This window comes from Nematolebias whitei, chromosome 7 (assembly GCF_014905685.2).
Source record: "Nematolebias whitei isolate Nwh7 chromosome 7, NemWhi1, whole genome shotgun sequence".
In the NCBI taxonomy this organism is placed as follows: Eukaryota; Metazoa; Chordata; class Actinopteri; order Cyprinodontiformes; family Rivulidae; genus Nematolebias; species Nematolebias whitei.
In genome coordinates this window covers 48,827,376-48,838,871 of record NC_056504.1, presented here as the reverse complement: position 1 = coordinate 48,838,871, position 11,496 = coordinate 48,827,376, and the positions used below count along the sequence as shown (strand labels likewise).

The following is an 11,496-nucleotide window of genomic DNA, read 5'->3' as shown; positions in this document are numbered from 1 at the left end:
GCAGACACACCAGAACCAGCAGACGCCAGAACCAGCAGAGACACCAGAACCAGCAGACACCAGAACCAGCAGACACCAGAACCAGCAGAGACACCAGAACCAGCAGAGACACCAGAACCAGCAGACACACCAGAACCAGCAGACACACCAGAACCAGCAGTGGCACCAGAACCAGCAGTGGCACCGGGCTCAGGCGTTACAGAGGAGAGTCAAGCGAAGCCTTCAGAGGCTCGTCTTGAGCGGTGAGTCATCGTTCCAGCTGAGAGTCCAGAGCTTCACCGGGAGGAAGAGTCCTCTTCATCATCCTCGGCTGAAATCAGGAGCAGCTTCTGGTCTCTGATTGTTGGAGCTCGTCACTGTCTGGTCCCAGACTGGTTCTGTGGCTCAAGGTGAGCCCATCGGTACCTCAGAACGTCCTACACAAGCTCGACTCTTTCCCTACCAGGAAACTGATGTTCCAAGTCTCTAAAGCCCGTTTCAACTCCTTACTGCACCTCCTGCAGATGGATGGTCCTCAGGACACTGGTCCCCTGTATCATGTTAAAGCTGCACCCAATCAGACCCCAGTGGTCTGGAGTGAGGTACAGTTTTTAACACCTGGGCGAAGCACTGAGGTTCAGAAGGAGTCTGAGACCTTGGTCCCTGATTGGAAAAGGGTGGACTCAAACATCTGGGTTGGAACTGAGCAGCGGTACCTCAGGATTTGTTGAGAAGTTCAGAGCTCGGAGTCCTCCACGTTGTGGGATTCAGGCGTTTGGAAAGAATTCCTTCTGGACCCTCAGGGCAGATCCTGGACTCCCTGCAGAGATTCTTTCAGACAAAAGTTCTGAGGACTCCTCAGAGTCCCTCTGGATGACCTGGAGGAGGTAAAAGTGTTTTTGTAAACTGAAGTTGATGTTTTTCTTTTTCTAAATCAGAACAAAAATTAAACCAGCTTCATCTTCAGACCAAACGCCTTCTTCTGTTTACGGCCACATGTTCAGTCTGTTTGTTCCTACGTTTGATGTTTTTCTCATGAACACCGTCCTGCCTTTTGTCCGCCACATGGATGAGTGATCCGACCTGCACCCGGCTCCTCGTGCATCTCCTCCACGAGATTTCAGTAAACATTCTTCTTGGTTTCCACTCCGCTGCCTCACCTGTGAGGAGAAAAGGTCATGAGTTTAAGATCAACCAGCAGGAACAACGTGTTGGTGTGAGAGCAGCTCAAAGATCTACTGCTCACTCAGAAAACTCCAGATCTGCTGCTGAGGACGGGTCCACAAACTCAGATGAGAGTTCTGGGCTCATCAGCTGACACGTGAATCCTCCAGAACCTCTCAGAGCTCGACCAGACCAGGTCCTGGTCTCAGTTGACCCATGAATCTTTCAGTATTCTGGTCTTCACGTGTGAACGTTTCAGGCAGGAGCTGCGTTGGTGCCCTTTGACTTTTCAGCAGAAAGATTAGTTTTTACGATTTTCTGTTAGTTTTCCTTTTTAATGTAAACAAACTTTTTAAAACATTAACTGATTGGTTGGTTGGTCTATTGACTGACTGACTTGATTAGTTGCTTTACTGACTGGTTGAATATTTGGTTGACTGACCTGTTTCTTCTCCACAGGAAGTGCTGGTACTGCAGTGACCTTCAACAGAAATGGTGATGCTCCTGGACGTTATGACCTGTTCCAGTACCAGTGGAACAACGTGACTGGGCCAGGGTACCGTGTAATTGGTCAGTGGATGGACAGCCTTCAGCTCAACGTGAGTCTTTACCACTTTCAAGTATTCTTACTCTGATTTCTGCAGCTGTAGAGCTATATCAAGAGAATCAAAAACCAGCAACATTCATGAACCCAGTTTGAAAAGACTTGGACTGGGACAGACCAGAGGAACTGAGTGGTCTTTATTAGGAACATGATGGTTATCTGACATCGTTGTTGGTTATGTTGGTGTAGATTCACAGTCAGTCATTCAGGATGTGTCCCATAACCTTTAGATGTAGATGCACAGACTAGACCTAAAGGTTAGGGACATTCTGCTAAGGACCAAAATGTTTGTATTTTGCACAGAGAAGACAGATGTTTTTTTTTGTTTGTTTGTTTGTTTTTTTTGTTTGTTTTTTTTTTTTGGGGGGGGGGTGTAGTTTAAGTTAAATAGAAAAAACAGAGGAGGAGGTCTCAGATTTCAGCTTTTTAAAATGTATAGCAATAAACTTGATTTGCAGTCGGTTTCACTCTAATTCACACATTTTTGTGAGCAAGACACAGGCTAACAATACCCCGATGACCCTCAGGAGGGTGATGAGGAAGACAAAACCCTAATGATCCTCAAGAGGAGGGGAGAGCGACAAAGACCCTAATGACCCTCAGGAAGTAAAGGAGGGAGATGAATACCTGATGACCCTCAGAAAGGAGGGGAGGGAGACAAAGACCCTAATGACCCTCAGGAGGGAGATGAGGAAGACAAAACTCTAATGACCCTCAAGAGAAGGGGAGAGCGACAAAGACCCTAATGACCCTCAGGAAGTAAAGGAGGGAGATGAATACCTGATTACCCTCAGGAGGGAGGGGAGGGAGACAAAGACCCTAATGACCCTCAGGAGGGAGAGGAGGTAGAGGAAGTAGAGGAGGAGAGGAGGGAGCGAAATACCCAAATGACCCTCAGGAGGGAGAGGAGGGAGACAAAGACCCTAATGACCCTCAAGAAGGAGGGGAGGGAGCTATTGACCCTAATGACCCTCTGGAAGTAAGGGAGGGGGACAAACACCCTAATGACCCTGAGGAAGGATGAGAGTCATTAGGACAAAAATCCTAATGACCCTCAGGAAGGAGTGGAGAGAGAGACAAAGGCCTCAATGACCTTCAGGAGGGAGAGGAGGGAGACAATGACCCTAATAACCTTCAGGAGGAGGAGAGGTAGACAATGACACTAATGAACCTCAGGAGGGAGGGGAGGGATGAAAAAATAACCCTGATTAACTTCAGGAAGGAGGGGAGGGAGACAAAGACCCTGAAAGAGGGGAGTTCGGGGAGGGAGGTTGTGAATTCACAATCAGCTGCATGAACAGAGCTTTTCATTTAAGGCTTAGAACTCCACACTTTCCAGTTTGACATTAAGAAAGCTCCTCTAAACAATGAATAAACCCAAGAAAAGTCCAGTTGCTTTGTTTTACAAAATGTTTTGAGATGTTTGTGGATTAATTTGATGTGATGAAATGGTCCTTCAGTGGAGGAATTCGAACAAAATCAGATTTCAGTAAAAAGCTCTTTTAACTTCTGAGTTTGTACTTTACTGCTGAATCATGGAGCAGACTGGTCCTTCTGGGAACTGTGGACTCAGCTTTCTGAGAACGGGCTCCAACAAGTCAGAACATTCAGTGAATTCACTGTCCTGGTGTCCAGTCACACCAGGATGGAGCATGACTGCTGGTGGATCAGACAACAGGTGGGCAGGTTGGGACATCCAGAAAACAGAGAAATTAAAGCGTGAATTGGAAAATACATGTTCAAAAAACTGTTGCAAAATTTATAAATTAAATACGAATGAACATAAATTAATACTCAAAAGATTTTATTTCCCCCAAAATCTCTGTGGTTTAAAATAAACAAAACTTCCAGAAAGATTAAAGATCCAAACTAAAGTCCTCCTGCTGTAAATTACAAACATGACCAAGTGACACGACGACACCAAGACATGACAAACTGGACTTGGTTCATCCGTCGGTCGAGACAAAAATGCTCACGTCTCTGAAACTGATGAGGAAACGTTCTTCAGTCTAATGGCTCAAAAGATGTCAGCAGTGATTTTTATAAAAGTGGGATAAACTCACAGAAACCAAAACAAGACATCATCAGAACTGACTTTAATAAAACTACAAATGGACGTGAACCTCACACTGACAGGAAACAAAGAAAACCAACTAAAGAACGATAAACCTCCAGAAAACACCAAAAATCACGACGACTCACTGACACCAGCTGACTCAGAACCTTGTGGAAAGTTTAAATACGGATTAAAAAACTAAGAAACACATTCCAGATCCCTTCTAACTGAAGGAGCCTTGAAGAGTCGATGACCGTTTACCGAGCGGCGTGAAGACCAGTTCAGAGACCAGGTGTGGAGGTCAGGTCTCTGGTTTGAAGTTCAGGTCATGGTCTGAAGGAGACCTGTTGCTCCACCTGGCTGCTGGAGTCCTCAGCACCTCCTCCTCCTCTGAATTCAGAACCACGTCTGAGCTCTTTCACAACACTAAATTATTCAGCGTATCGGCCCCTGGTGCTCCAGATGTGGCAGACTTGTTGCCATTAGACGTCCCATTATTGCTCCCTGCCCATAATTCCTGGGTGCGTATTTCACGCCGCGTCGCCCTCCACGTTACGAAGAGCAGCCATTACTGAGGCGATAGGTCCGGCGCAGCGCGGGCCCTCGTATGAATTAGCCGAGGAGCGTGTAGAAGGTAATTTGACACGGAGGCTCAGAGGAGTAATCAGCAGAGTAACCTTTGTTTGAACTGGCTGTTAACAGAGTGAGAGGAGAAGAAGCCTCCTGTCCCTGGGGGGTTCTGTCCTCATGTGTTTGGATCAATTATCTTAATGTGCTGCCGTGACAAACCTGATGTGTGCAGCAGAGACGAGGCCTCCTGGTTCCGCTCGACTGGGTGTCCCGGCTCCATCAGACACGTCTCAGTCTCCGTCAGCCTTCATGTCTTTAATCTTTACGACCGTGATGTTTTATTACTTCCATAAAAATAATAATGACACCGTGGAATCTGCTGTTTTTCTTCACTTCAGGTTAAATTAGATCCAATTCAGACCCTTAGCAAAACCTGATTTGTTTATTGTGTCCTAATAAGAACTGAAGGGCGGGGGGAGTTTTAGGACTTCTGTTGGAGCCCAACATAAATAACGAAACAATTAAAAGTAAACCCAGACCCAGCTGCTGTCAGAGCTGAACGGAAGTCCCATCATCACGTCACATTTCGTTTGTAGCATCTGTACAGATCATTAAACACGTCTGAACTGATCGGTCCGATCAACACTTCAGGTCCCCGAGGTTCAAACTGACCAACGAGCTGTCACTCTGTCAGAGCTGCTGTTTGGTCACAGTGGAAATAAATGGAAACATCTCAGTGGAGGTTTGTCTGAAGGTCGTTGTGTTTGTATAAAACAGACGGAGGCTCACAGTTAATCTTTACTACAGCAACTGAGAGAGGACACACGGCCCTCCTTTATTTCACTCTCACACCTTCAAACCCCGTCTCTTCACGGCACCGCCCTCCGGCTACGAGAAGAGATTACAGCAACAGAACAAAACGAATGCATTTTCTGTGTAAACCTGAAAACATCTCCGCTTTTACCCAAACCACGTTTTTTCCTCACACAGTCGTATGTCCAGGCTGGTGTGTGTCTTTCCCTTTGAAGAACAGTTCGTTTCAGTGTCGGTGTTAAGCTGAGAGGTTCAGTTCAGGTGTCAGTCCTGGGTGTTTCACTGAAGCCAAGTGAAAGCTGTGCTGCATTCCATCTTCTCCCATCGCTGAGGAGGAATGAACTCAGTCCAGTTTGGTGCTGCACTGACAACAAATAGCAGTACCGGCTCTCTCCTTTAGCCACATGAAAAGGCCCTGACCGTAGCTCCAGCAGAGAACTTGGTAGCCTTGGCTTCTCCTTTTGTTGTTTCATGTGCACTTTTTTAATCTCTGACATTGTCTCGTAGTTTATTTTCCTTAAGTTGAGGCAGAATGTCCTGTTTTGTCCTCACTGGTCCTCCTCGGAGAAGCTGGACAGGTGGAGCCCAGTAGTTTCCAGGTCCCATCAGGACTACATGTGCTACAGATTGTGCTGCCTGAATGGAGTTTCTTAGAACTCTATCAGAACGTTCCACACTCCACCAGAGGATGATAAAGACCTGCTCTGCTGTGCTTCTGATGCTCACTCATGAAATCAGCCAGATCAGAAGATGTAACTTGTGGTCCATCATCAGTTGAGATGGTTCTGGTTGAGGTGTCCTTTCATGGACAAAAACGGAAGTTAGGACTTCCATGACAGCGTTTGATGTAGCATCAGGAGAGAGGATGCTTCTTCAGGTCCTTTACTGAAGTCATCAACAAGGGTGATGGAAAATCTGCAGCCTGAAGCTCCGTGTTCGAATAGACCCACGGTCCACAGCAACGTGTTGACGAGGACCCATGGTCCACAGCAACGTGTTGACGAGGACCCACGGTCCACAGCAACGTGTTGACGAGGACCCACGGTCCGCAGCAAGGTGGTGATGTGAACCATTGGTGTCCACAGCAATGTGTTGATGCAGACCAATATTGTCCACAGCAACATGTTGACGAGGATCCATGATCCACAGCAATGTGTTGACGGTGACCCGCGGTTCACAGCAACGTGTTGACGCGGACCAATGGTGTCCACAGCAATGTGTTGACGGTGACCCGCGGTTCACAGCAACGTGTTGACGAGGATCCACTGTGTCCACAGCAATGTGTTGACGGTGACCCGCGGTTCACAGCAACATGTTGACGAGGATCCACTGTGTCCACATGTGGGACACATGACCCCTGTGAGCAGCACCTGCCTGACAGGTGACGTAACGACCAGCTCAAAGGAAAACTGAGTCCTAATGTGATGCTTTCAGACATAATTTGACACTTTTTGGTTTTCCAAGAGCAAAAACAGACAAACTTATGACTGTGGGCAGTTTGATCAGGACTTTGGCCACAATTAAATAAAAAAATGATGAAAACAAAGCCGAGACAAGCTCTGAAGGAGCTGACGGAGCAGAAACTCAGCAGATTTGTTCTTCTCTGAAATTTAATTAGAAACATCAGCCCAGCCTCCTGATGGTCTCACTACAGTAAAGTCACATAATAACACATGAGCTGACAGCAAATATGGGATTTACTCGTCAAAGTGTCACCTCCCTGTAATCTCCCTCACAGTGTGAGGATTAAACTGTCCCTCTCTGTGAGACGGGATTAGCAGCTGTATTCATCCAAACAGCTGCTGATGAGTCTGCAAACCAGCTCAGTCACTGTTAAACACAATTTATTCACCTGCTCTGAGCTGAACGCAGCATGCACACCATGTTCACTCTCAGCTGTCAGGTGAGTCCTCACACGGCCCCCCCAGTCCAGGCTGGAGACCCCGATTCATCCACCGCCTCGAACCTCGTCCATTAATGGATCCAGTCCAGTCAAACTCTTCTCTTACATCTCCCCATAGACGTATGTGGAGGTTAAACCTAGTCCTGTTTGGACTCAGACTTCACAGCAGAACCATCACTGAGTTTAAACGGGTCACAGGAAGTTGGACCGAACTGTTTTCAGAACTTTTAACTTTTTGTACCTGAAGCCACAGGTAGAAAATGTTCAGGTTAGAACCTGATGATGTCACACCAACTCTTGAGCTGTCTGAACTTTCAAACATTTTTTTCAAACTTTCTGACATCTAGTTTCTTCTACAAACTTCAGCACGTCCGTCTCCTTCCGCTCAGTGTGTCTCTGCTGGAGGACTGATGAGGACTCTCATGACTTCCACTGCATCTGAGCTCGGAGGTTTCTCCTCCAAATAAGACGTCAGGGCTCTTTACCTTGTCAAATCTCCTCTAAAACACAGTAGAAACGTAAAAATGAGCAGGTGGGACCATCAGAACCTTCTGCAGGATCCAGAATCCATCTTCGGCTTTTTTCATCTACAGAAAGACGCGAGGAATTCTTCAGCTGTCGTCTTCTCACTCAGGTTCAGGAAGAGTGATTAAAACAACAGAAACAGGAGCTCCGCTGCAGCCAAGGGATAAACCATCAGAATCAAACGCACAGGAGGAGGAGGAGGAGGAGGAGAAGGAGGAGAAATGAAGACTCAAGGCCTCCCCCCAAAAAAAATACTAATGTAACCATGGCAACGAAGCAGATCCCATCACTGAGGTTTTCATAAAACGTTTGATGAATGGTGCCCTCTAGAGGCTGGATGATGAACTGCAGAGCCGAGAGGAAGAGGGGAGGAGGAGACTAATGAGTTTCTGGATGAGATGCTGGTGAAGATCCATCCAGGTCAAGAAGAATCCAACAAAGGTTAAAAACTAAAACAACTGGACTCGTGTTCTGCAGACGTTCCTCTCCATCGGGTCTAAAGTGCCTGCAGTGTGGAGCTCTCAGCTTTGAGAGGTCTGGTTTGTTCTTAGATCAGCTGCAGGTGAGACAGTAACTACTCGCCCTCACAGGAGAGGCTCGTCAGGCTCTCTGTCTGCCTGGTTCTGAGAGATGTTTGGCTCATCTGCATGAAGGTGTGAACTGGACTGGAGCTGACCTGGGATCAGACTCTGTAGGTTTTAGAAAGTTGAACTCTGAGACCTCCTCCTCTGTTTAAAGCTGGTTTATTTTGTTTGACACCTCCTTCACCTCCTTCACGGACACCCCCTGAACTCTGGAGCTCTGAGCCGAGAGGGGTGAGCAGATACTTGTCTTTTTTCTGACTGGTTTTCATGCATCGATACATGTTTGTATATTTGTTGTGTATGCAACCTGTCTGTAAAGTGCGGGTTAGAACTCCTCACCTGCCGAGAGAGTGGTTCAAGTAAACGACGTCAGAGAACGAGAGAATTTCTCCAACAAGTTGTGTTTTTTTATTCCAGATGGAGGACTTGCAGTGGCCTCGGGGGGAGCAGGACATCCCCACCTCCGTGTGCAGCCTTCCCTGTCGAGCCGGAGAAAGGAAGAAGGTGGTCAAGGGCATGCCCTGCTGCTGGCACTGCGAGCCCTGTGATGGGTACCAGTACCGGTCTGACGAGTTCAGCTGCAAGCTCTGCGCCTACAGCATGAGACCCAGCTCCAACCGGACCTCCTGCCAGTACATCCCCATTATAAAACTGGAGTGGCACTCCCCCTGGGCTGTGATCCCGGTCTTCCTGGCCATGCTGGGGATCATAGCTACAATCTTCGTCATGGCGACGTTTGTGCGGTACAATGACACTCCGATTGTCCGAGCGTCCGGCAGGGAGTTGAGTTACGTCCTCCTGACTGGAATATTTTTGTGTTACATCATCACCTTCCTGATGATCGCCAAGCCTGACGTTGGGGTGTGCTCCTTCAGAAGGATCTTCCTAGGTCTGGGTATGTGCATCAGCTACGCCGCCCTCCTCACCAAAACCAACCGCATCTACCGGATCTTTGAGCAGGGTAAGAAGTCTGTGACGGCCCCGAGGCTGATCAGCCCCACCTCCCAGCTGGCCATCACTTTCAGCCTGATCTCAGTCCAGCTGCTGGGGGTTCTGGTCTGGTTCGGGGTGGATCCGCCCAACATCGTTGTGGACTACGACGAGCAGAGGACCATCAACCCGGATCTGGCCCGAGGGGTGTTGAAATGCGACATCTCAGACCTGCAGATCATCTGCTCACTGGGTTACAGTATCTTACTGATGGTGACCTGCACTGTGTATGCCATTAAGACCCGCGGGGTCCCGGAGAACTTTAACGAGGCCAAGCCCATCGGGTTCACGATGTACACCACGTGCATCGTGTGGCTGGCCTTCATACCCATCTTCTTCGGCACGGCACAGTCTGCAGAGAAGGTAAGAGTTCATGTTAACTTAACATTAAAATGTTCATTTCTTCTTTCCGCTGCTTCTTCTTCAGGGGTCACCACTGCGAACTAAGTCGCACAAAGACTTGGCGATTATTTTTACGCCAGATGTCCCTCCTGACGCAACCACAGACCACCGAGCTACCGCAGCCCTCTGAGTGGAGCAGAGAGCTGCCATCTAGCAGCGCCCGGGGAACAGATGGTAAGGGCCTTGCTCAAGGGCCCAGAGTGGAGCAAATGAGGCAGGTGTGGGTGTTTCATCACTCCCACCCACACTTTGATGTTGTCGGCACCAGGAGTTGAACCGGCCCAACAGGCCCACCTTCTCTAACCTCTGCACCACCACTCCTGCTCACGCTCATGTATAAAGAAAATGTCCTCAGATAAAAATAAACACAATACGGGGGAGTGGTGGTGCAGAGGTTAGAAGATGGGCTTGTGATCGGAAAGTCGCAGGTTCACCTCCCGGTACCGTCAACATCAAAATGTGGGTGGGAAAGGTGAAACACCCACACCTGCCTCCACCCTCATTTGCCCCACTCTGGGCCCCTGAGCAAGGCCCTTAACCCCCACCATCTGCTCCCTAAACTCTCTTGAAAATGAGTTCTTGTGACTCAATGAGACTACCTGTATAAATAAAGGGTAAATAAATAAATAAATAAATAAAAATAAATTATGACTCAAGTCCCGTCTGCAAACGGTGGTTTTCTGTTGAGTTTGCACCGCCTGTCCACCCTAAGGGAGGTTTTGTGTTAAAGAAATGCTTTTTGAATATGGGAAAGTTAAAAACTCTCATGTCTGGTTGGTCTGTGTGGACAGGATATCCAGAACTTTTCAGAAACAATGATGTAGAAACCTGTTTTGACCTTGACCATTGTCCCTTTGTCCCAAAGGGTCCTGTGTCCCGAGGTGGCTTTTCCTCACAAAGGTTTAAACAAAGAACGCCCAGAGATGACAGCAGTCAGGATTCCACTGGTCCCATTTTACTCAGAACTTTGTCCCAGAACAGGCTGATCTTCGGGATCAAACATGGACATAAATTTGGACACAGTCCTACATTAGAACATCTGGTTGGAACATCTGGTTGGAATCACAAACACTTTCCTAGAACTTTGGTGAAAACTTGTTCGTGCAGGAACACGGACTCAGACCACGGTCTCGTTACGATAAAACTGTTCCTCACAGGTAGACCTGCTCTCGTCAATAATAAAATATAACTCTGTTATATTCTACCGTGGAAGGCAGGTGATCATGTAATTACCTCTGTGTGTGTTAAATATCTCATGAACCAGTGGCCTTCTTTTACTCTCAGAAAGCTGTAACTGGATGTTTCAATTCAAGATGGCTGCCAAAGCTAATCACCCTAAGGAAACACAAACATGTTTATAACTCGGTGACTGACAGATATGTTTGGTGTGGTAGTAGCTGAGGGTCATCCCTCGGTGACGGGCAAAATGCATTCCACCAAGAAACGTCCGTTTCTCTCCTTAGCCTGTCGTCTTTAAACTTTGATCGGGTTGTTATGAAGATTAATAACTAACAACATCAAAGGAAATGAGGTTTTAGAAAAATGATCTGTGTAGTTTGAGAAGTCAATAATCAATAGTTCAGTAATGGAGCTGCAGCGAATCTCAGAGGTTTTTATAGAACGCGTGAGCAGAGAACCATATTTAGATTATTTACTGAGAACAGAGGAAATGTTGAAAGACTGAGACGTGTCGATCGGACCTTCAACTAGGGGACATCTGGTTGTATAGACAGTCAGGTCCTTTTACATCCATCCATCCATCTATCATCCATCCATCCATCTATCATCCATCCATCCATCTATCATCCATCCATCCATCCATTCATCCATCTATCCATCCATCCATCCATTCATCCATCCATCCATCCATTCATCCATCCATCCATCCATCCATCCATTCATCCAT

General features: G+C 47.3%; 1 protein-coding gene across 1 annotated transcript in view; it reads left to right on the top strand.

Moving 5' to 3' along the window:
* LOC119412886 (metabotropic glutamate receptor 7) overlaps positions 1-11,496 on the top strand; it is an 86,382-nt gene that overhangs the window by 54,934 nt on the left and 19,952 nt on the right. The window contains 2 exon segments of the mRNA XM_037679922.1: positions 1,603-1,742; positions 8,616-9,551. Of these exon segments, the coding sequence (XP_037535850.1) occupies positions 1,603-1,742; positions 8,616-9,551 (1,076 nt within the window).